At 40.1% G+C, this 26,261-nt stretch overlaps 1 protein-coding gene across 1 annotated transcript in view; it reads left to right on the forward strand.

The window, feature by feature from the left end:
* Positions 1-23,804, forward strand: part of rnf139 (ring finger protein 139) — a 34,026-nt gene extending 10,222 nt beyond the window's left edge. The window contains exon 2 of the mRNA XM_020514208.2: positions 21,620-23,804. Coding sequence (XP_020369797.1) covers positions 21,620-23,451 — 1,832 coding nt within the window. The 3' untranslated portion in view covers positions 23,452-23,804. The remainder of the gene's footprint in view (positions 1-21,619) is intronic.
* Positions 23,805-26,261: the final 2,457 nt, after the last annotated feature.

Raw genomic sequence — 26,261 nt, forward strand, 5'->3', positions numbered from 1 at the left:
GCGTCCGGCCTCGGCGATGTAGAGGTCAGTGCGCCATACTACAACTGTGCCTCCCTTGTCCGCGGGTTTTATGGTGAAGTTGGGATTGGAGCGGAGGTCTGCACGTTCTGCGGGGGAGGGGTTGGAGTGGGTGAGAGGGGTGGAGAGGTTGAGGCGATTGATGTCTCGACGGCAGTTGGAGATGAAGAGGCCACAATCTGACTCCTGTCTTTAAGCAGTTTTCCCAATCTTTTGCCCTTGTATTGGAGGAAAATATGGATAATGAAACAATATGTGGAATCGGATGTTATTTTACTGTTTTGAATTAGGAGAAAGCTCTTGATTCGTGAGATTCAGGATAATTTAAATTGATTGCTGAGCTATTGATAACTTACACAGTCGTTACATTAATCACTCTTATCAGAAAGTCCTTTAAGTCTAGCACACGTCATGAATGAGTGTTAATCTTTTGGTTGGTATGCTGTCAGACTGTCACTGTCTTTGAAATCTGTTAATAGCTAGCATTGTGGCTCCCTTAATTATGAAAGACTTTATTGAATTGTTCTTCAGTTTTGGAATCAAAAAAAGGCATGTCGCTAAATAAAAAGCTCGTATTTGTATGTCAGTCATAACTTGTTAGTATGCATTTTTATTTTATCAAGCAGCTGGGTCATTGTAGGATTATTGTGTAAGAATGTCATGGCTTGGTATAGACTATTGGTACTGATCCCAATATCTTTGAATTTTTGACACAGTTATCATTTTGAATGTGGGATTGAAGTTCAGTAGTCTTTTGGACCAGTGAAATTTATTTAATATTGTTGTGATAAACAGTTTGTGCTGGACAAATGCTGGCGTTCTTTCCTTCTCCAAGAGATAACAGATACGGCAGCAAAAGATCCATTTAAATATACTTCAGCTATGAAGGTCAATTATTGAGAAGCAGGTTTTGGGACAAGTGCAGCACATGATGCTACCAAATGATGTTACAGTTGTTTTTGATGTTGGGACCCTTTGTCAAGCTGCTGTAGCTATCAGTCATTGTAACTGTAAGTAAATCTGTGGGAGGTGCCACTTCTTAAAAATCTTTTGCCAGTTAGCGACTCCCAAGTGCAATGTTTTGAACCTTTGTCACACTTGCAAGCATTTTGCAGCTGAGTCTTAGATGCTCCAGGTCCTTGTGTGACATTCCTCCATCCTATGGATGTGCCTAATTCACCAAAGCAGCCTTTGTTTGATTAGTGGCAACGTACGTGGGAACTCTACTTCAGAGAGGCAGCATTTGTACTTTTGTAACCATATGTAGCCATAATGCACTGCAGGTGATAAAAGTGGCCTCTGTTCTGGCAGCTGTTAGTCACTTATGTTTCACAGTAATATCTGTTATTTCCCATAGATTACAGGATGCTGGACATAAAGGAGGATATCTGGTTTCAATTTTGTCATATACCAATCATTAGAGGCATGAATAATAACACCAGTGCTTTAATATCATTTTTATTATCATAGTTTTTATGGAAGCTGCTAGACACTGAATAGATTACCTATACTTTTTTATGCTAAAAGTCCAAAACAATTTCATAGGGTGATTTATTTTTATACATTCAGTAGATATAATTTTAATGTGAAATAATCAGCTGTCCACTTGGTGAACAACTTGGAAAAATGTCCAAGTATGTCCTTCTACAAAATGCAGGAAAAATCAAATCATCTGGTCTATTGTAACTGTTTTAGGGTTTATTCTTGATTATCAGTAAAGTGATAGGAGTCTTCGGCAGTGCTATTAAGCTGCTTGGCAATAATCTGCTCTCATGTGCTCGGTTTGGGTGCTGCCACGGCCAGTTGACTCTAACCTTATTTCAGCCTCTGCCCTAAAGTGGACAAAAGTGCTGTTTTTCAGAGGCAAGAGTGACTGCTGTTGACAACAAGACATTACTGACTGTGTCTGACATAAAGGAGCCCTAGCAGAACTGAAATTGGCATTAAGGGGGAAAGAACATGTTTGCAGTGGAAGCATGCAGGAAGATGGTTGTTGAAAATCCCAGGACATCACCTTCAGGAATTCCTTGGGGTAGTTGTTCTGGCTCACTTTTGATATTTTATATTTCTGTCAGAAATGTGAGGTCACACCCATGGAGCAGTTAGAATTTGAACTCAGCCCTCCTGGCTCAGGGGTGGGGACATTACTATTGCACCACAAGAGCCCCAGTTTCCTCTGGATATATGTTTTCTAGTCAAACTTTTTTCAACTCTTTCACCATTGTCTCCAATCCTGCTGATTTCTTGTTCCTTATTTATATTTAGTTCACTAACCTGTTCAGACATGTCATGATACATCTGGGCAGATGAGTCTTGAACCCAGTCTGTGAAATTTAACTCATGATCTCCTGTTTATTAGGCAGTGCTAACCAACTAAGCTATACCACCATCTGTCTATTTCTCAGAGTAATTTTGTTTTTAATTAAACCTACTTTTCTAATCAGTCTGTTTAGGAATATTATTGCACATCTCTGGAGCAGATGGGATTTGAACCCGGGCTCTCGGTACATAGCTAGGGATGCTACCACTGTACCACATTATCCCTTGCGTTTCCTTTTTATTTAAATTACTTTTCTAATCAACCTGTTGAGATGTTATAATGCCTCTGGAGCAGGTAGGACTTGAACCTGGGTCTCTCAGTCCAGGGGTAGGGATGCTACCATAATCGGGCCCTAATTTCGCAGGATAGTGTTCTAGGTCTCACCACCTTCAGTTGCTTAATGATTTTCCCTCTGTCAGAAGTGGAAATGTTTGTTTGCACAATATTCAGCATGCTACACAATAACTCAGACACTGAGGTAGCTGCTGTTCAAATGCGGCATGACCTGGATAAATGGCCAGGATTTCACTGATTGGTGACACTGTGCCTCTTAGTTGCCAACCAGGGACAATCTCAAACTGGGCCAGTCATGTAATACTGTGACTACGAGAACCGGTCAGAAGCTCTGAATTCTGAGGCATATGTGGATAGGTGCAGCTGTAAAAATACTCGAAGCTCAACTATCTAGAACAAAGCAGCCTGCCTGATTCGCACACTATTCACCACGTTACACATTCACTCACTCCACTGAGGCACAATAGTAATGCTGTCTGCCATCTGAAAGATATACTGCAATAATTCATCAAGCCTCCCCTGACTGCATCTTCTAAACCTGTAATCTCACCACGTAGGAGGACAAAGGCAGTAGATGCATGGAATAACCACCACCTGTAAATTCCCCACCAAGCTCCACACCATCCTGTTTTAGAACCAAATTGCTATTCCTTCACTGTTGCTGGGTAACAATCTTGGAACTCAGTCTCCATTGGTATTGTTGTTTAAGAAGGCAGCTCACTGCCATCGCCACCCTAAGGGTGGTTGGGGATGTGCAAAATTGTCCTAGCTTGGCTACAGGTGCCCACATTGTTTGGAATTGGAAACCAAACTGTCTTCCAAATTCTAGGAATTGTCTATTGTAGGAATCTCCTTCACTTATTTCCTCTTTCCTTTTAACTAATTTTGCTTTCATAATCTTCCCACCCTTTAACAGCTACAACTGTCTTTGCAAACCATTGGGAAAGGAAAAACAATTTCATTGAGTGTCTGTACAACCGTTGATGTGAATTCCTCTTTCTCAAAATCTCCTTTCCCTCTGTTGCCTGTTATACTCCACCGTACCCATGTGTAAAACCTCAAAGTTGATTGTTTATACATTTAAAGTGCTGTTTATATCTGTAGTGGTATTGTAATAGTGTTATGTCTGTCTTGGCATCTTTGGTAGCAAAGCTGTTGACAGATTATGTTCTACTGAACTGCTAGTTTGTAGTTTGACAGCACTCCAATGTGTAAGGCATATCTGCAGGATTGCAAGATGTGGTCACTTCCTGGATCTTAGATCAGTGGGAGTGAAGTATCTTTTTGGAACTTCTTAAATCTTGCACAAGTAAAATAATTTGGAGGAGATTATTCCAACTAACAAAACCGAAGTGTAGGCAGCAGTTGTCAAAATTTGAAATTGCTTCCTGAATTGATACTTTGCCTTGACACTATTACTAGTTAAATTTTCACTTCTCTGCCTATCCCAGAGTAATTAAGGAAGTGGCTGTAGAAATTGTGGATGCAATGGTCGTCATCTTTCAAGATTCTGTAGACCTCTGGAACAGTTCCTACAAATTGAGAGGTAGATAATGTAACCCCACCATTTGAAAAAGCTAGAGAGATGACCGGAGTTAAGTAGACTTTAAAGAGAAAAATTACTAAGGTTGTAATCTCTGGGCTACTTCCAGTGCCATGGCCTACTGAATACAGGGGGTTCTGCTATAACGTGTTTCGGCAACGCGAATTAGCTATAACAAAACTTCTGAAGAAGGGTCTAGGCCCGAAACGTCAGCCTTCCTGCTCCTATGATGCTGCTTGGCCTGCTGTGTTCATCTAACTCTACACCTTGTTATGTCTTATGACAAATAGGGAACATTGTTTTCTAAAACGTGAACTTGTGTTGGCTGTAATGCGATTCCATTGAATAGGCATCTTGCTGTCAGGAGACCTTTGCTAATGATACCTACAGTGTACTTACAGAATGCTGTGATTCTGAGTGTCTGAAATTCTCCCTGTCAGCCTTCATTAAAACTTAACAGACCTGCTGGCTTCTTACTTTTATCAGGGAAAAGTAGGGTGTAGGGAAGCGTGAAAAACAGTATATCTTACCTTGAAAGGAAACAGAGGTACAGGACCTGGGTACAACAGGAGGCTTCGGCTGTTGTGTTTCAAGTTGTGTTTCAACTTGATTTTCCCACCTTTTGGTCCATATTCCTTGATACCCACAGTGTGGTGATAAGATCACTGAAGGAGTTTGAGTCGCTGTGGCAACATACATGTGTATATGACACAGTCTGGATCTATGGATAGTGGTGGTAGAGTCTCCAATATTGTTTTAGTCTCACAGCTGACCAGGAATCTCTCCTAATCTTAGACTGCTATTGGCAGTGTTGGAAGAATTTGCCGATTGAGTATCAGTCTTTTTAGTCGCATTGTGAGCACATCTTCCCTGGCCATTGTGTTCTGAGGCAGGACTTGAACCTAGATCTTCTTGCTTACAAAAGCTTACACCTTTGACAACCCCAGGATGTTACAAAGAGCTTGACAGCCACTGAAGTATTTTTGAAGTGCGCTCATTATAGAAAATACAGCAGCAAATTTTCACACCGCACTCTCCCACAAGCAACAATGTCAGAAATCACACGACGCAAGGTTATAGTCCAACAGGTTTATTTGAAAACACAAGCTTTCGGAGCCTCTCTGCACCTGAAGTCGGACCAACCTGTCTGAACAGCTGCTGACAGTAGTTGCTATCCTTTTTTCGGTCTGCCTGTAACCCCACTTTTCCCATAGGCCCAGCTATTTATCTAGTGCGATTTTCTATAACACGATGTTACGCTGGAATGTAACTATCGCTTTATAACACCCCCCTGTATAGGAATAAGAAGAGTGATCAGATGAATGTGTGACTAAAGGGAAGGTATAGGAAGGAGTGCTTTAGAGTTTTGGGTCATTGGGACAGCTTCTGGGGTGGGTCGAAGGTTTTTAATATTTCCTATCAACCTGTTCAGAGATGTTATTACACATCTTTGGAGCAGGTGGGACTTGAACCCAGGTCTCTTGGCTCCGAGGCAGGGACACTATTATTGTACTACAAGAGCTCCCTGGAGTAGGTGGGACCTGTAAAAGTTGGATGAGTTTCGCCTGAACTGGAATTAGCATAATTTCCCTGGTGGGAGGTTTGCTTGTGCTGTTGGGGAGATTTTAAACTAATTTGACATTAGGGTGGGGCACAGAATAAATGGAAAATTGGGAGCAAGGTCCAATTAGATGTGGAAGGAATGCTAGGGCAGTCCAGTAAGTGGAAAAGACATAGGATAAGGCATGTGGGAGGTTTAGAAAGTTCAATTGTTTTTGTTTTAATGCAGGAGCTTGACTGGTAGGGCGGATGTACTTAGAACATGATCAGCACGTGGGAATATGATGTTGCTCTACTCACTGAGACATGGTTGAAGGATGGAGAGGGCTGGCAGCTCAGTGTTCCAGAGTGTAGAAGTTTCAGGTACAATGATGGGAAATGAGAGAGGTGGGGGCATTGCATTATTGATAAAGGAAACTCACTGCAGAAAGGAGGGAGGATATCCAAGAAAGGTCTTCTAATGAGATGGCTTCACTTGCGCTTAGAAATAAAGGGTAATAATGCCTTGCTGGAATTGTACTAGAGGACTCCCAACAGTTGGAGAACGTTAGAGGAGCAGACATGTAAGCAAATGACAAAGCTGAGAGAAGTAGTGTTATAGTAGGGGACTTCAACTTTATCTACATTATCTGGGATTGCCTTAGTGTGAACTTTTAAAGTGCACAAAGGAGAGCTTTTGTGTCAGTACTTAAAAAAACCATACCAGAGATGGGGGCAGTGTTAGACCTAATTCTAGGCAATGAAGCTGGTCAAGTGCTTGAAATTTCAGTTGTTGGCGAACATTTTACGGATAGTGGCCATATCTAAGTTCCCATAAAGGTTTTGAAAGGGATATGGCTACTGCAGAAGTTAAGTGTCTAAATTGGGGGAAGGGCCGATTTCAATATTGATTGTTGTCACATGTACCAAGGTACAGTGAAAAGTGTTGTTTTGCATGCTATACAGGCAGATCGTACAATAGACAGTGTGTCAGGGTAGCAGAACAGAGTGCAGAGTTATGTTAAAGCTGTAGAGAAAGTGCGGAGAAAAGTCTATTAATATTTGAGAGGTCAGTTCTAAAGTCCAATAGCAAGGAAGAAGCTTGAATCTATTTGTATGTGTATTCAAACTTTTATATCTTCTGCCCAATGGAAGACAGTATAATGGGAATGGGAGGGATCTTCAATTATGTTGGTTGTTTTCCCCAGGCAGCGGGAACTATAGATGGAGTCAATGGAAGAAAGGTTGGTTTATGTGATGGACTAGACTATTCACGACTGTCTGTAGTTTCTTGGGGTCTTGGGAATAGCAGTTGCCATGTCATGCTGTGATGCATTCAGATTGAATGCTTTCTATGGTGCATCTATTAAAATTGGTAAGAGTGCTTGTGGACATGCCAAATATCATTAGACAGGATCTGGCAAACATACACGGTGTTCTACTGTAATGCGATAGATATATTCCTGTGAAACGATGCACTATGGAAAATCGTTACACAAATAACAGGGCTTATGGAAAAAGTGGGGTGAGGGCAAGAACAACAAAAGAATCACTCAAAATGGCTCAAATCGCCCAAGCATAACACAAAGGATAGCACAGTTTGAACAAATGTTTAATTCACGTAATAATTAAATAACGTTAAATTTATCACCTTATCTTGGCGGAGGCGGGGGGAGAAATGTCAAGATGACTTGATGAGGGAGGAGGTTCTGAGGTAGCTCTGATGTTGGTTCGGGGGCTGCGGGTTGTCATCATCACCTTCAAGTGCAGTTTTGTTTGCAGGGATAGGGTGAAAAATAGTTAATCCAGAAGTGGATGGCTGTGGTTCATTGTTCTTTGATTGTTTCTTGGGGATTGGCTTAAAAAAACATCCAGTTTTTGCTGCTTTGTCCTTTTTCTTTGTTCATGAAGAAGCAGTTCATAGGGTGCCAAAGATCTTACTTTTTGAATTGCTACCCTGCTGCGTTCTGCATTGTAATCGTTGAACTCTAATTGTTGCAACTGTTTAAATTTCCTGGAGTATAGAAGACAAAACAGAAGTTGAAAGCTCTTGTGGTGCTGCATCCTGGACTTATCATCTTCATCTCCAACTTCCACCTCAGAGACAAGTTGCTGTAGATCAGCTGTAGAGAGGTCTTCACAGTGGGACTCAAACAGCTCTTCAACATCCTCACTCTCCACTTTTCTTCAAATCCAGCTTGCTTTGCTAGATTAACGCAATGTTCTTTGATTCTTGGGAACTCCTCTGATGGATCAAAGCTTTTTAAATCTTGAAAAACAATCTGAGAGAAACTTCCACCAAACTGTATGCAAGCAATCCTTACTGACATCAAGCCAGGCCTCCACAATGATGTCAGTTGCATTCTTGATGTTGAAGCTCTTCCAAAGTTGAAGAACATTCTCCCTATCCTGCTCAGTGGCTGCAATAAGCCTCTTAAATGTGCGCCTTAACTAATAAGCTTTAAAAGCTGCTGTTGCACCCTGGTCCATGGTTTGAAAGAGAGGGATTGTATTTGGGGCATAGAAATAGCACTGATGTTTTCAGAAAGCTCACCAATAGTCTGAGGATGGGTTAGTGCAATATCCAGGATGACGAGAATCTTGAAATCCACTTCTCTCTTTTTTTCTGCAATTCTTTGTAAAAACACCTTCGAAAACATCAACAATAAGGACAAAAAATTCACCCAACCTCTCTTGCTTGACCTAAAGTCAATGCCTAGAGTAGACTTAAGGTAACCTTTTTAGACTTATGGGTTGGCAGAGTGGTACATCACCACAGGTTTCTACTCACATTGGCACCCAGCAGCACAGTCATACAATCCTTTGCCACCTTAAAGCCTGGAACATGTGCTTCATTCGTAGGAATGTAGGTTCTCGATGGCACTCACTTCCAGTTTAAACCTGTCTCATCCAAATTGAAAATTTGATCTAAGTTGTAACCGCCTTTGTCATTTAATTTTTTACTGTGTGGGAGGAAATGCGATCACATGCTCCACGTCTGCACTGGCAGCTTCACCACATAATTTTGTTATGAAAAGCAGAGCTGTTCTTAAAGCCAGCAAACCAGCCACTGCTAGCACTAAAGGCAGGCACTTCTGCAGGATTTTTGTCTTGTTTTATTAGATCTTCAAAATTGGTAAGGCTTTCTGTTTTATGATGAGAAGGGTGGTCCCAGATCGCTTCTTTGATCTTCTTTCCACACACTTAAAAGCTGCTCCATCTCCTCAAGTTCCTTTGGCTGCAACCTCACAGATTTGCTAGCACTCAGACTTGTTCCAGCACTACAGCTTGCATTAATCTTTTCTCCATTGTTTCAAATGGTGCGTAAGGTAGACTCCTTCGTTCATGTTGCACGAGCAATATCACGTTCTTTCTACGCTCAAAATGCTTTACAACATCTAGCTTCGCTTCTCTTCTCTTCCAGCGTTATAGCCTTCCTTTTACGTACACCCCCTGCAATTTCATCAGGATACTTCTTGTTATCATTCTTGCCATTTTGACCTTTCATTTTGTGGGTAACATTGCAGAATTATACAATACCTCTCGGAGCATGAGGACCCCTGATGCCAGCGTGGGGACTCTCTTGCCGCTTGCTCAGGACCAAGCCCGTGTGATGTCAACATTGGAATCGTGTTATAGCCAACACCCAGTTCACGTTTTACAAATACCATTCTTCTATTTGTCAATCGTGTTATAACCAATTCACGTTGCCAGAACATGTTATAGGAGAACCCCCTCTAGGCTGGTAGCAGCTAAATCCAGGTAACTCCACATTTTGAAAGTGGGGTCTTTTAAAGTAGTAAAGTGAGAATTCAGGGCCAGTGTGTTCCTATAGGATTAAAGGGCAAGGGCAGCATGTCCAGGGAACTTGAATGTCAAAGGATATTGAGAGAGAAAAAAAATAAAAGGAAGCACATGCCAGGTACAGTGCATTTAAAAACGGGAGGCCCTTCAAACGTATAGTGTATGTTGGAGTTGCATATAAAGGAAATTAGGAGGGCAAAGAGGCCATGGAATATCTTTTGGCTGGGAGTAAGGCTAACCCCAAGGTGCTTTTATAAGTATGTTAAGTGTAAGAGGATTTACCAGGGAAAGAGTGGGGCCTACTAGAGACAAAAGGGGCAAGATGTGCATGGAGCCAGTGGACATGGCTGAGGTCTTAAATACATCTCAACTGTATTTATAGAAGCAAAAGACATTGCAGGGGCTATCAGTTGGGATGTTGAAGTTCTGGAACACCTTAAGATTAACAGGTGGTGATATTGGCTGTTTTAGGTGTAAATCCTGAGGGTCTGATGAGATGAATCCCAGGCTTCAACGGGAGGCACGGGAGGAGATTGCTGATCGCAGTCCCTGATGAAGGTATTTACTACTTCACCTTTGGCCAGTGAAGTGCCAGATGACTGAAGGATAGCTAATGTGGATCCTTTGTTTAAGAAGGGCAGCAGGGATAAACCATGTAATTTCACACCAGTAAGTGTGACGTTAATGATAGAGAAATTGAGAAACAAGCCTCAAGGAGAGGATTAACCGATACTTGGATAGAAATGGATTGATCAGGGATAGTCAGCATAGAACTGTTACGTGGGCGGTCCTGACCGACTTTTCAAAAAGGTGACTAAATACATTTGAGGTAGTGCTTTGATATAGTTTACGTAGACTTCAGTACAGCCTTTGACAAGGTCCCACATGGAAGGCTGCCCCAAAAGATAAGAGCCCATGGGATCTGAGGCAAGATGGCACACTGGATCCAAAATTGGCTTTCAGTAAGGAGGCAAAGAGTGATTGTAGAGGGTTTGTTTGGGTGATTGGAAACCTGTGACCAGCAGTGTACCACAAGGATTGGTGCTGTAATGTTTGCTGTTTATATACGTTAACTACTTGAAAGTGAATCGTAGAAGGTATAATTAGCAAGTTTGCAGATGACGCAAAAAATGGTGTTGATGGTGAGGAGGATGGTCTCCAGCTAGAGTCTGATATTGATCAGCTGGTAACTTGGACAGAACAATGACAGATGGAATTTAATCCTGATGAGTGTGAGGTGATGCATTTTGTGAAGTCTAATATTGTAAGGATGTACACAATGGTATGCCCCTGGAGACTACTGATGACCAAAGGGACCTTAGTGTACAAGTCCACAGATCCCTGAAGGTATCAGCACAAGTAGATAATGGTGAAGAACCCATGCAGGATGTTTGCTGTCATTAGCTGTGGTGCAGAATATAGGAAATATTTTTACAGCTTGATCAAATATTGGTTTGGCCACAGATGGAATACTGTGTGCAGTTGTGGTTGCTACATGGCCCGCAGGACGTGATTATACTAGAGAGGATGCAGAGCAGATTCACCAGGATGTTGCCTGGGATTTGAAGTCAGTTATGAAGAGAGACTCGATAGGCTGGATTTATTTTCCTTGGAGTAGAGGAGACTGAGACTGAGGGTGAGGGTTATCTAATTGAGGTATGCAAAATTTGAGCGGCATAATTGGAATTCGCACATTCTCACCTAGTTTCCGCTGGGTGCTCCAGTTTCCTCCCGCAGACCAAAGACATGCAAGTTAGGTGAATTGACCATGCTAAATTGCCCGGTAGTGTCGAGGGATGTGTAGGCTAGGTGGATTAGTGTGATAAATACGGAGAGAGAGGGTAAAGTGGGTTTGCTGGATCTGGGTGGGATGCACTTTGGAGGGTTGGTGCAGACTTGATGGACAAAATGGCCTCATTCTGCACTAAAGGGACTCTATGACTGTGTGCATAGACTGTTGAAACATTAGAATCTGTTCTCCATGGCAGACATGCCTAAGACCAGAGAGTGTAAGTTTGAGATGAGGAGCAAGTGGTTTAGAGGGGATGTGAGAAAACATTTTGTTCAGCCGAAGGGTGGTAGATAATGGAACAAGAAGGTGGTGAATGCAAGTACTGTTACAACTTGTCTGGATGAACACGTAAAATACGATCGCAATGTAGGCTACAGACTAAGTGGAGGTAAATGGAATTAGTGTTTAGTGTTTGTTAGTCAGCACAGACATGGCGGGCAGAAGGAGCTCTTTCTATGCTGTTATGATTATGGTTAGTGGACAGGAAACAATACGAAAAGGCAGGCCTTTTTTTGAGTGGCAGCCAGTAACTAGTGGGATACTGCGGGGATTAGTTATTGGATCCCAGCTATTTACAAATATTTGTTTAATGATTAAGATGAGTGAACTACATATCTCCAAGGTTGCAGACTGTCCAAAGCTGAGTGGGAGGATGAACTGTGAAGATGCAGAGATGGTTCAGTATGATTTGGGCAAGTTGAGTGGGCAAATGCATGGCAGATGAAGTATACGTCTGTATACATTTATCCATGGATAAATGTAAGGTTTTCCACTTTGGTAACAAAAACAGGAACGTAGATTATTATCTGACTATATTTTGGGAAAGGGAGAGGTGCAACTAGACCTGCGTGTCCTTGAGCACCAGTCACTGAAAGTAAGCATGCAGGTGCTGCAGGCAGTGAAGACAGCAAATGACCTTCATAGTGAGAGGATTAGAGTACAGAAGCTGGAACTTTAGAGCCTTGGTGAGATCATACCTGGAGTATTGTATGTGTTTTGGTCTTGTTGTTTGAGGAAGTATGTTCTGGCTTTGGAGGGAGTGCAACGAAGATTTACAAGACTGATTCCTGGGATGGCAGGAGTGACTTATGAAAATAAACCAAGTCATTTAGGATCACAAGGTGTAGAGCTGGATGAACACCGCAGGCCAAGCAGCATCAGAGGAGCAGGAAGGCTGACGTTTCGGGCCTAGACCCTCCTTCAGAAATTTCTACACCTTGTTATCTCAGATTCTCCAGCATCTGCAGTTCCTACTATCTCCAAGTCATTTAGGACTATATTTGCTGGAGTTTGAGTGATGGGAGCGCTTATTAGAACCTACGTAATTCTAACAATGGGAGTAGGTTGGAAACCTACTTCCTGTGTTTACCCTGTGACTGGGAATTCAGAATCAGGGGTCATAGTCTAGGGATACAGAGTAGATCACTTAGGAGCAGGTTATAATTTCAAGTCTGATATGACTTCATTCTGAACAAGTTGTTTTGGACGGAGTTTCCTTAGTGTTTTCTGTTGCACGTGCTGGAAGTCTGAAATGAAGTGTTCTGTTTTATAATACATGGAATTAATAGATTGTCAGCTTGGACATAAACACAAAGGGAATTGATGATACAGGCCTGGAGGACACAAATTTAAAGTTTTTGGTAGGCAAGAGATTCAGAGGAGAGTGCAAAGAAAGTTTTTTTTTGTAAAGTGAGTGGAATGACCTGTCATCTCTGGTAATGATGGCAGTGGAATTGAAGATGGATGATAAATGGTTTCCAAAGGATATTTGCTGGGCATTTGGGGGATAAACCTACAGGGCAATGGGTTCCATTGGAGATGGGGAGTGACTTAGTTGCCCTCCAGAGTGCTGTCAAACATGAGTTAATGGCCTGAATGACCTCCTTATGTGCTGTTTTGAATCTGAAATCTTCACTTTTTTGGTCTTTGCAGATTCCCTGTAAAGGTCACCATGTCATTCAAACAAGTCTCTGCTGTAAATTTTGCAAAAGCTTTGGTCAAATATCAATGATGTCATTGCTGAAGGAATATTGCCCAATGTAAAATCCGGGTCTCTCTCTTTTTGTTTGTAACTAGAACTATGAACATCTTGGGATAGAAAATCTAATAAATGACAACTTTTATTGTCCCATTTTCATGGTATGAATGCTTCCTTGTTACTGATGACTGTGTCAGGGTTATCACATATTAGTGAAAGCTTTCTTGGTCACAACCACTTCTGCAACTTGAGAGCACTACCAAGCAAAGCTTCCTGATCCTTCTTACTTCCCCAAGTATAAATTATAGTTCCGTCAAAATTCAAGGCCGTAGTCTCCCTTTCTTATCAGGCCGGTCACCACTGCTATACTTGGTTCCATTTGGTCTTTATCAATGTAAAATCCTCATGTTTGTTTTCAAATCCCCTCTGTAGTTTGCTCCACTTTTATCGTGCATGTTGCCATGTATTTTTGTGGCCTCTAGAGTTTTGTCACTTGATGTTGTGGACAAATTAAGTATAAACATTATCAAATCTGTGACATTATTAGTACTCATTAGAATTTTGGAATTCCCTAAGCACCTATTTTGAGTTATTTTCATTTCAAGTTGACAGAATCACACTGTTACAGCACAGGTATTTGCCCACCATGCCTATGCTGATTCTAATACCTACTTGTCTCCCCTCCATATCTGTACATCCCATTTCAATTTAAAATACTATCAAATGCTGCCTTGAATGCCTTAGTTTAACCTACCTCCACCACATTTCCTGGCAGTGCACTCCATATCCTACCTACTAACTGTAATCTTCTTTGTGTCATCATCCTGGGTTCTTTTACACATCACTTTAAATCTATGCTGTAATTTTTTTTCCTTTCATGGGTGGGAACAGCTCCTGATCTACTGTGTGCAGCCTGCTTATTTTTGTTTTGAAAATCTCTATCAAATCTCCTCTCTGCTGCCTTCTCCTCAAGGAGTGCAGTCCCATATTTTTCTGTCATCTTCAACTGAAATATCTCATTTGTGGAACCATTTTGTAGAAGCAATTTACACTCTTACCAGTGCATTTATATCTTTCCTATAATGTGGCATCACAACTGTAAACCAGTACTCCAGTTGAAGTCTAACAAGTGTCTTATATAAGTTAAGCATAACCTCCCTGCTGTTCTACTTCCTATTAATAAAGCTGAGAACACTGTATGCTTTATTAACAGCTCTCCTCACCTGTGCCCCTTTTAACATCACTACAGAAGGGATATGTAGTAGTATCTTCATTACCTTGAGCTACAGAGGAAAATTCTGCAAAACCAGTTCAGGTATTTAATCAGAAAATAGTTGGAAGAAGGTGACATGAAACTATTATATAAAATTGCTTTTCACTGCTAATACACTCCCTAGTCGTTCTAAAGAATGCACTGGCGTAACCTCCTTTTGTTGAAGGTTTTGAAGACTACAATCCTTGCTGACTTTTGGAATAAAGTTTGCATCACTGCTACAGACATGCATTTTCTGCCTCTGTGGATATGTACGTTCCCATCCAAACATGAGAAACCCACACAGCATTAAGTATGAAGAAGGATCGTTGTTAGCTTAGCTTAGATGCTTAGCTATGTTAGCTTTCTCTTTCTAGCAGAATAATTAATAAAACTCTTAACCAGCAGCCTATTTTAAAGATTTTTCTTCAATGATGGTATTACATGATAAATTAATGCATGACTTAATAGAGCAGCATTTTCATTTAAATTGTTTTCTTGTTCTTCACCCTCTTTCCACACCTTATTTTTTCCTCAAATGAATGTTTGCATCTAAAATCAGGCATCACCCGAGACTTGATAGGAAGAGTTATTGTCAAGTGTATTTCAAATGTGTAAAACATCTGAGAATTGTGTTGACATAACTGTGCGTTGTTCTTTCATTCTTTAGCATTTTCTAGGCCACCCTTTAAGCCTTAGAGCCAGAAGGGGAAAAAAAATTAGTATTTGCTCTCTTTTGAGGTTACTTATGGTAGAAATCTACGGTCAGTTGCTAATTTGAAGTTTTTTTAAACTGTTACATAGCACACTTATGGTAATTTGTTCCAAGATAGGTCTCCGGTAGTGTTAAGCAAAATTGTACGCTGATGTACATGAGCTATCAGGACAGTTAACCAAAACCATGGTTACAAGGAATAGGTTTGAAGAAGCAAATTAGATGAGGGAAAAGCAAAGACATTTGAAGGAATTGCAGAGATTTATTTAATGCAGCAGAAACCATGGCCACCAATGCCTAGGTTAAAATCAATGCATAAATGGCCAGAATTAGAGGAGCACCAAGATCTTAAAAGATTATAGAGCTGTGGGAGGACATAGATATAATAAGGGTGAATACATTGAGAGATTTGAAAATGGGTGAAAGGATTAATATCAGTTTCCTGGAATTTAGGGGTCATTTCTGCTCACTTGGTATTGGATGTCAAGCAGAAATGTAGCAAATCAGAAGAGGCAAAAGGACCAGGTAAAGCTGCTTACTTTCGATTTGAATTCTCATTTTAATGATATAGCGCAACAAAAAGCATTTAAGTGGCTATTAGATAGGAATATAGATGATAGTATAAGGTAGGGGTGGAGGTTAGATAGACCTTAGGTGTAGGGTAAAAGTTCGGCACAACATTGTGAGCCACAGGGCCTGTACTGTGCTGTACTGTTCTATGTTCTAAAATGATAAAGCATCATGGAAGTAATTGAAATATTTGCAAATAAAACCTGTTTTAAATAATAGTCTTTCACAGGATGTGGTTTTGACTGGCTAGGCCAGCATTTATTGCCCATCCCAAGTGATCTTGAAGATGAGCTACATTCATGAATTGCAGCAGCTTTTGTAGTGGATAGGAGAGAGTTGGGATTGAAGGTGGGAGATTTGTTTATTGGTTAATAATCCAGAAGTCTTGAATTGTACTTTGAGTACAAACCTCATCTGTTGATAGTTGTAATAAGACAATTCATGTGTTCAGATATACTGCTTCAGATTTGGTTATGGGTTCCATTGCGTGGACCTTGACTCCGTTCCTTCCTCATTCACGGGATGAATTCGGTATCTAAGGCAATTACCAATTGACTCTGGTTTTATAGGTGTGAATTGTGCTGCGCAGTTCATTACTTACAAGAAAAGGTTTAGTCAAAGTGCAGTCATTCTTCCAGGAAGTACTTGTTCTCCATGCATTTCCTACTTAGTCATATCAGCATGGGAACAGATCCTTTGGCCCAACTTGTCTGTGCCAACCAGGCATCCTAATCTGACATAATCCCATTTGCCAAAATTTGGCACATACCCCTCTAAACCTTTACTATCTATATACCCATCTAGATACTTTTTAAATGGTGTAATTGTACCCATCTTCTCTAAGTTTTAGGCAAAGTTGCAATCCATTAAAACAGGGTTTAGCAGTTTAACCACTTTTTCTTTACCTATTCATAGTAGTGTAATCTGAGATAATATGCTGATCGGCATTATTTTTCATCTGAGCATTTTACACTGGTGGAAACCAGCATCCTTATTTGATGAATTCTTGAGTTTAATTTGCAATAGAAAATGCTTTCATGCTGTCAATGAAGTATAATTTCAGTCATCCATGTCGATAGAAAGATTGCTGCATGGATCTAGGCTTGATTGCAAGGTAGTTTTTACAGCCATTGAATTGTTTCTGGAAACACGCTTAATTTCAAATTATTTGCTAGTTCCATTGATCTCTTCCCACAAACAGGCGACCCAGGAAAGTCACATGTTAGTTTCTTTAACTACAACTGATAGCTTTCTTGTTTAGGTCCATTTTGGTTGAGAATAAGGCCTGGGGTTACCACATGTTTAGTTCAGTCTGTGTGGGATCAAACGAATAACACAAGATTACATAATTACAGGTGAATTGACCTCAACCACTTAAACACTGAAGTTCTGTGAACTTATTTGCTGACTTAAAGTTCTCTTCATCTGAAACAGTTCTTAGCTTCCAAATTGATTGTACCTGCATTTGGGAATAATGAGTTTTGGCCAAAAGTGTCTGTTGTAAGGAGTGTTTGGGTCATCAAATTAATGATTAATTGCTCTGCTCTGCTCTGTTCAAAATTAATACTTTAAAGTTGAATTACTAACTTCCTGAGACATGCATTCCATTTTGCTAGAGATTACGGACTAGAATATAGCAATCCAATTTCTTGATAGCACTGATTTTTGGCAGATATAACAAAATTCCTGTCTATTATGCTACTTGTCTTCTGACTCCACATGTTATGACCTTAGTCATGATTCTATTACATAGTACAGGTTGTTTGCCTTTGGGAAATTCAGATACCATGTATTTCCTTGATGATAACAACTTGAGTATTGCTGAAAAATGTCACATTTGGTTGAAGCTTTTTATTCGTGCTTATCAGAACAGTTCACAAATTAAGGAGGAAACCAAAGTTTATAATGTGTAGGGGGGAGAATGTTGATTGTTTGGCAAATGGACTTTGCAAGCATTACCATGGAGAATGTACCAGATTGATGTTTAGCTGCCAGGTTTTGTTCAAATTTTAAAGCAGGCAGCTTGACTCTGGTCAAAGCGTTTGCCCTGATAAATAAATCACTGGTTATCAGTGGTATCGTTGAGTTGAAATAGGTCGTGTATGTGTATTCTTTATGTCTGCACAGACCCAGATCCTGTGTATTAGTATGCATCTTCCAGTGCATGCAAACATGTGAGCCTGACTGACAATCCCAACTCCACACAATGGGTGACAGTCAATTGCTGGCTTATTTATTTTAGGGCAGTGCTTTGACAAATCGGTCAGCCTGTCTGGTTTAACATTTAAGAGCAGCGATTGATCTTCATTAACTGGTGCATCCTTGATGGCCACATATTTACCCATCTGCACTCGCCAGCCAGTCAGCACTCTCCTCCTGCATTACCAATGTTGGTTTTCCCCTTTAAGGTTGTATTCTTGCAAATTGTGCTGATGTCAGAAAAATAAGAAACTTTGTCAAAATTGCCTTTTTCGTCAGGAAATAATTTAAAGCAAATAATATTCATGCATTAAAGAGGTCTAGAAAAACACTTAACAGAGATGGTTCTGATTTAGGTTTAGATGAAAAAACATGAAAGTTTTAATTTTTCACAGATGCAGGTGTAACTGGCTAGGTCATTAGAGGATGTTTAAAAATGACAAACAGGCAAATCTAAAGGCTTTATGTTGAATGCGAGAAACATTCAGAATGAGATGAACTGGTGCAAATTGAGGTAAATTAATATGATTTCAGTCATTATGAAGACATGGTTACACTGAGATCAGAACTGGAAATTTAATGTTCAGAGATATTTGACCTTTTGGAAAGACAGGAGGAAGGTTGAAATGAGGACAGTTGAGGGGTGATCTAGGCTTGGATGTTGAGCAATCCATTTTGGAGGTAAATAACAGGGGAAAGACTATGCTGATAATAGTAGTAGAACGAATCCCCAAACAGTAGCCAAACTGTAATAAAGTGTATAAACAAATAAGAGTCCCCATTGTCCTACTGGACCAAGGGGTTGCTGTCATTAGAGGGAAACAATTTGTGATGGTTTAACCTGAGGGTCCCTACACTTAGGCAAGGAGAGTCAGCTGGTACAAGAATTGAACCCTCGCTGTTGGCCACACTCTGCATTGCAAACCAGCTATCCAGCTAAATATTGCTAACTATTTTTTATTTGAGGAGGTCTAAACCAGAATGAGTTGAAGGCATTTGACAGCATACCCCAAAAGGTTACCAAGAGATAAAAGCCTATGGTGGAGGATGTAATTTGGTGTAACTTGAGAATTGGTTAATGGGCAGGAATCAGCATGTGGGATTAAAGGGTTCTTTTTCAGGCTGATAACCCTGTAACCAGAGGTGTTCCACAAGGATCAGTGCTGGGACCACAACTGTTTATAATATGTTAATGACTTGGAGGAAGGAAGCAAATGTACAGTAACCAAATTTGGCAATGACACCAGAAATCGGTGGAAAGGCAACACCTTTATAAGAAGGGGAGTAGAATGTGGGAAAATGTGGCGTTCATTTTGGAAGGGAGAACAAAGGAACACTATTTAAATGGAGACAAACTGCAGAAAGCTGCAACATAAAGGAACTTGGAGGCATGAAACACAGCAGGTACAAGTAGTCAGGATTACTAATGGAATATTGGCCCTTATTTCAAGGTGGAGTATAAGGGTAAGGAAGTCGGACTGAAACTTCACAAGATACTAGTGAGACCACATCTGGAGTACTGGTGCCATTTAAGAGTTAAGTGGATGCCATTTTTTTGTTTGTTTCTTTATTCATTCATGGGCTTTGGGCATCTCTGGCTAGGCCATTGTTTGTTGCCCTCCGAGCAGTTAGGAATCGACCACATTGCTGTGGGTCTGAAGTGGCACGTAAACAGGACCAAGTAAGGATGGAAGATTTTCTTTCTTTAAAGGAGGTCGTAAACCAGATTTTTAATGACATTTGACAGTGATTATGTGGTCACCTTTAGACTAGCTTTCAGTTGTCCTCACCTCTGCTTCGAGTGAACTTTAGGCCTGCTCTATGCCTTAATCCTGTATAATCTATCACATTGCTTGAATTTTACTCTGAATTTTTTTTAAAAAAGTGAACCGTTAGTAAAGCATGATCTTCACTTCTGGAATCTGTGGTAGCTACTCCTTTTTATTTTAATGTTAACTTAAATCCATAGTTTCCTGAAATGAAAATAATGGAGAAATCCCAGCAGGTCGAGCAGCACCCCCGGTGACTGGGTTGGGGGGTGGGGGAGGAGGAGAGAGAGAGAGAAACAGTTAACATTTTGAGTCTGATATCAGAACACAGTTCTGAAAAGTCACATCAGACTTGATTTCTCTCACCACAGATGCTGGAACTACTGGATTTCTCCAGCACTTTGTTTTTATTTCAAACTTCCAGTTTCTTAGTATTTTGCTTCTATTTTAGGTTCCATGAATTTTGTTTTAGTTCACATGTTGGGTGTAGGCCTCGCTGACTAGGCCAGCATCCCCCCAACCCCTAATTGCATTGGAACTGAATGGCTTGCTAGGCTGTTTCAAAGGACTGTTAAGAGTAAGCACCTTGCTGTGTTCTGGTGTAAGTCAACAAATTTCCTTCTGTAGAGGACATTAGTGAACCAGATGTTTTTCACAAGAATTGACAGCAGTGTGGTCGCTCGTCATTAGGCTAACCTTTTTCATTCCAGACTTCAAAGTTCATATTCTGCCATAGTGCAATTCGAACCCATAGCTGCAGAACATTAGTTTGGATTCTGAATTACTAATCCTGTAACAGTGCCATTGTACCACTAATTCCTGTAATACTGGAATCACATTAGCTGTCCTCAGTCCTTTCTCGCTATTAGCTTTTCTAATGAATTCTTTGAGATGTCCCTGCTGCCTTTTCACTAAGTATATTTAATATGCGCAAGGGTGGTCTATCCAGGCCAAGGGTTTTACACTCATCCTGTGTGACTTAAAAAAAAAGGGGGAGGGAATTGATTTAAATAATATCAGATGTCTTGTCTGTACTGATCTCATTCCACTATCGGGTCCCCAAAGTTAGTCCTAATGGTAATTACTGAAGCAAAATAATCAATATTTGTAATATTTTGCCGTGTGCATCCCTTAGCAGTCACATTCCTAACCTGATTTATATTTCTTTTCTATTCCTTGGCTTAATTTTGTATTTTCTTTTGTCATTTTGCTACCTTTTGATAACATAATGGTATATGCCTTTTTCAGTTTTTGTCTGACCATGCTGTCTTGTTACTGATTAATTTCTTTTTGCTTTCTGTTAGGCTACACTTCTGCATGACTATTTACCACAGTTTTAATAGGAAGCGGTAGATCTGTTACGTTTCTCATTTGGAAAGAGGAAATACAGTCAAACTTCGATGGAGATCATTGAGCTGTTGTCTGTTTTGAAAGAAATGCTGTGTTTTTCCCACACTTTACCTACAATTCTCTAAATTACCTTTTGATAATTTTAGAAACATTTCCCTTTGCAAGTGATAGCAGAACTAGAGACCAGAATCGGTTTGTCACTAAAGTCCAGTGAGCAATTCAGAATAAATTTCTTTACCCAGATAATGATAAAATCGAACTTGCTCCCTTAGATGCAGTAAAGGGAAAAATAAATAAATATGATTAAAGTATAAGAGTTGAAGCTCGGAGAATTGTAAAAAGTTAGTGTGAAGTATGAATGCTAGAAATGGGCTGAATGGCCAGTGTTGGTGCTGTTAACGTTTGTCTATATAATTTAAGAATTTCAGAAATGTCTGTAATATTCTGAAATTAAATATTTTTCCAATCTTTTTCAGGTCTATTACTGTCATGTGTTATCCTTGTATTATCCCAAAGAGCACTCTTCAGACTGTACGCATTTGGCTGTGTTGTTCTACTTGCTGCAACTTCTGTGCTAGTGAACTACTACACCACGCTCCACATTGATTTCTACAATGCATACTACTCTGCAGTGTTTGGGATGCAGCTGTTACCACGCAATGGCCCAACATTGTGGTTGGCCCTTATTGCAGTTCAGCTCACAATTGGCATTGGGTATGCAACATTACTGAGCATTCCATCAGTATTTTCTGCATTGACTGTGCTCAATTTCTTACTGCCTATACTAAGCCTGGCCTTGGAGTTACCAGAAGATATTCAAAATCTGTTAGTTGCCTTTTCAGGCATGTATATAACAGCACAGACTGTATTTTACGTAACTCTGAATTTAAAATGGTTTTATTATACAATAAGATATGTTTATTTACTGTTACGGCACATGTATCGTATATATGGATTACAAGTTATAGTGGAGGACACGTGGAAGAGGATTCGTTTTCCAGATGTGTTGAGGGTTTTTTGGTTGACTCGGCTAGTGGCACAGGCCATTATTTTAGTTTATGTTGTTAAAGTGACACAAAGTGATTCAGAGAACAAAAGCTACTTTATTTCCTGGAGTGACAGCTGGGAGGTGCTCTGCAATCTCATAATAAGTGGGTGTGACTCAACATTGACTGTCTTGGGCATGAGTGCAGTTATCTCATCATTAGCACACTACTTGGGACTTGGGATCTTAGCCTTCATTGGGTCTACCGAGGAGGAAGATAAACGCTTAGGATTTGTGGCCCCTGTTTTATTTTTCATTTTAGCTCTGCAGACAGGTTTGAGTGGACTGGAACCTGAAGAAAGACTAGTTCGCCTCAGTCGCAACATGTGCCTTCTTTTGACTGCAATCCTGCATTTTATTCATGGAATGACAGATCCTGTGCTAATGTCACTTAGTGCCTCCCATGTTTCCTCCTTCAGAAGACACTTGCCTGTTCTCATGGTTTCCATTAGCCTTTTCATTCTTCCAATTATACTCAGCTGCACCTTGTGGCAGGTCCACACACTGAACACTTGGCTCTTTGCTGTGACAGCATTCTGTGTTGAATTGTGCTTAAAAGTAATTGTTTCCCTTACTGTGTACACTCTCTTTATAATTGATGGGTACTACAATGTTTTATGGGAAAAACTAGATGATTACATTTACTATGTTCGTTCAACAGGCAATGTTATTGAGTTCATTTTTGGAGTGATAATGTTTGGAAATGGAGCTTACACAATGATGTTTGAATCTGGTAGTAAAATTCGTGCCTGTATGATGTGCTTACATGCTTACTTTAACATTTATTTGCAAGCTAAAAATGGATGGAAGACCTTTATAAATCGGAGGACTGCAGTTAAGAAAATTAACTCCCTGCCAGAAGTAAGAGGCAACAGGTTGCATGATATTGGTGATGTGTGTGCAATTTGTTACCAGGAGTTCACTACTTCAGCACGCATCACGCCTTGCAATCATTATTTCCACGCCCTTTGTCTGCGCAAGTGGTTATACATTCAGGATACCTGTCCTATGTGCCATCAGGGAGTATACATTGAGGAAAATCCGAATGAAAGCACAGTATTTGTCAATAACAATGGAAATATTCCACAACAACCAGTAGTGGAGAACTTGGTGGTGGCGGCTGCTGCTGTTGATGCTGACAGTGATCTGAATGAAGACAATGACAGCATTGAGTATGATGAAGAAGAGTGGACAACTCAAAATGGCAATGTAGCAGTGGAAGATGAGTACCTTGATGATGATACAGATGCGAGTGATGAGTGAGGCTCAATGATTATAAAGATGTTGCATTATTTAAAACAAAAGACTGCCAATCAAACATCAGGGAAGAAAGTGATTTTTTTTCTTTTGCTTAGGTGATTTTTCAGTTATGTCAAACCAGTGATGAGAAGGGTTTAAGAACTAGACTACATTCCACTTATCACTGGAGTGCAGAATAGACAAAGCACAGCAGCTGTGAAAAGACACTGGTTATGGACAAGTACTGTTTTCAGCCAAATTATTTATTATGACTGCTGTTGTACTGTTTACCTCTTAAAATTGCTGGCCTCTTGTTCAATCCTAAAATTTGTGTATACTGTATATGAAATAAAAGTTTGACTTGCATAAAATTCCTACAAGTTGCTGGCTGTTTGACATAATTAAAGATGTGTGTAATTAATATCAGATTCTTCATGAACCTACTTGGTATTACAGAAATTATCTTGCTATTTTTGTACATTTTTTTTTTCCTACTTGCTCCAAAGTGAGTGATCCAGTCTGTTGTAGTTACGCAAATGGCTGATACTTGTGCAGGTGGACTTCTTTTTATGGGTTTAATTGGCAAGTGTTAATGAGCTGCTGAACAGACTTGTACCAGAAGGCATTGGAAAAATGCTCAAGAGCAGAAACCCTTGGATATGCTTTAAACTTAGTTATTCTGACACGAATTATAGTATCCACCACTTTCCCAATTGGAATCAACTAAGCTAGACGAAGGATGAACTTGTGAACTTACTTGTGTAGGGCTTAGTACCAGAGTATCTGTATAGACCTGAAAACCATCAGAAAACGAACTCCCTCTTTAAAAATAAAAATGATTATTGTACTTTTTTTTTTTTTTTGTAGGTTTTTTTTTATTCCTTCCCCTCCAGTCTTAAAGCTAGAATATCGCCAGTATTGTTTTAAGCCATGGTCACCAACTTGGGATCCATTTATCATTGGGTGTTTGAGAACGTTTGAAGGGGTCTGCCACAATGTCTGTGCTGGCTATAAGAATATCACTAAGTCGTTACCTAGGTCTACTAGGCAAAGTGCTTCTTAACTTATGAAGCTCACTTGGTGGTAGTGTTCTCAAACAGAGAGACCTAAGGATTTGGTATGTAATTCTTTTGAAAGTTGCATCACAAGTAGACAGGGTGTTTAAGAAGGCATTTAGCATGCTTGCCTTCATTGCTGATACCATTTGAGTATAGGAGTTGGGGGTGTCATGTTGAGGCTGTACAGCTGTTGGTGGGACCACTTTTGGAGTACTGTGTACAGTTCTATAGCAGAGCAACTAGAAAGGATATTAAATTGGAGGAGGTTCAGAAAAGATTTACCAGGATATTGCTGGGACCAGAGGGTTTGAATTATAAGGATAAGTTGGGAATTTTTTTTTAACTGGAGCGTTGATTTACTGCGGTAAATCATGAGGGGGATAGATTTAGGTGAATGGCAAAGTCCTTTTTCCCTAGGGTGGGGGACCTCAAAACTAGAGGGCACATTTTTAAGGTGAGAGGAGAAAGATTTAAAAGGGTCCTGAGGGGTAGCTCTTTCACACACAGGGTGGTTTATGTGGAATGAACTGCCAGAGGAAGTGGTAGATGCGTGCACTTGCAACACTTGAAAGACATCTGGACAAGTACATGAATAGGAAAGGTTAACAGGGATATGGGCCAAGTGCAGGCAAATGGGACTTGTTTGGGAAACTTGGTTGGTATGGATGAGTTTGTTTCCGTGCTGCATTACTAAGTTAATCTGCCATGTTGTCAAGGAAATGATGTCCAGTCTCGGATGTGCTCTGCTCAGTTTATTTAATTGCAGGCAAAGGGAGAAATGCAAACTGGTACAGCCATCAACATCAGCCTTGATACAACTTTCAGTGACACTTTACCGGCCTTAGTGAATTGTCACAAACTTCACTATAACTTGAGCAACCTTTGCTAAAGTCTGTTAACATAAACAGAATTCTAAGAATGTGTCTCAACTTCATTTTATAGCTCTAGCAACAAATTTCAGTAATACTCTTCCATCTTCAACAGAATTCTACCAATATTAGTCATGATTTATTAGTGATTGATTGTTCTCCAATTTAAACAACATATCTTGTTTGTCAAAAGTAAGTTAGCAAGAGCAAGAAAAATTACAAAGCACAGGTAAAACTAAACAGCAAATACCAAAAAATGAATTAATATCTCTCTTGACAGAATTGTTGCTCAGCACCAATTTTGTATTGAATAAAAGAAAATTAATCTTTAATTGTATAACATGGTTATTTTATGTTTAAATACCTGCACTACAGAAAGTCCATGGAATTTTTATAAAATGGAGGGGCAGTCTCCGCAGCAGTATGATTGAGAACGCTTCGAGTGCAAACCTTGCCTTGGGTCAATATCTGATGTCCCAGGTATTTGTAGTTTGCATAATATCTGTTCTTGTAACATCGACCCTGCATTATATTGTTGATTTATGAATGTTGTCAGCCTTTCATTCATTACTTTTTTGCATCTAGCCATTTGTGGTTTTTTTTTTTTTTTTTTAGTTAACATACAATACTAGGAGCAAGACTAGGCAATTCAGTTCCTCAGGTCTGTTCTGCCATTCCAGTACGATCGTAGCTCTTCTCATCTCGGCCCCGCTCCGCTTTGTTGCCCACTCCCCATAACCCTTCAACCTGTCTAAAAATTTTAAAAAAACTGTCTCAAATTTACGCAACTTCCTGACATCCACCATGCAGTAGAGAATTCCACACATTCCCTCTTGAAAGTAGTAATTTCTCCTCCCAAATCTTCTGCCTTCATCGTAAAACTGACCTGTTGTTCTAGATTCCTTTT

This window comes from Rhincodon typus, chromosome 4 (assembly GCF_021869965.1).
Source record: "Rhincodon typus isolate 14 chromosome 4, sRhiTyp1.1, whole genome shotgun sequence".
Classification (NCBI taxonomy): Eukaryota; Metazoa; Chordata; class Chondrichthyes; order Orectolobiformes; family Rhincodontidae; genus Rhincodon; species Rhincodon typus.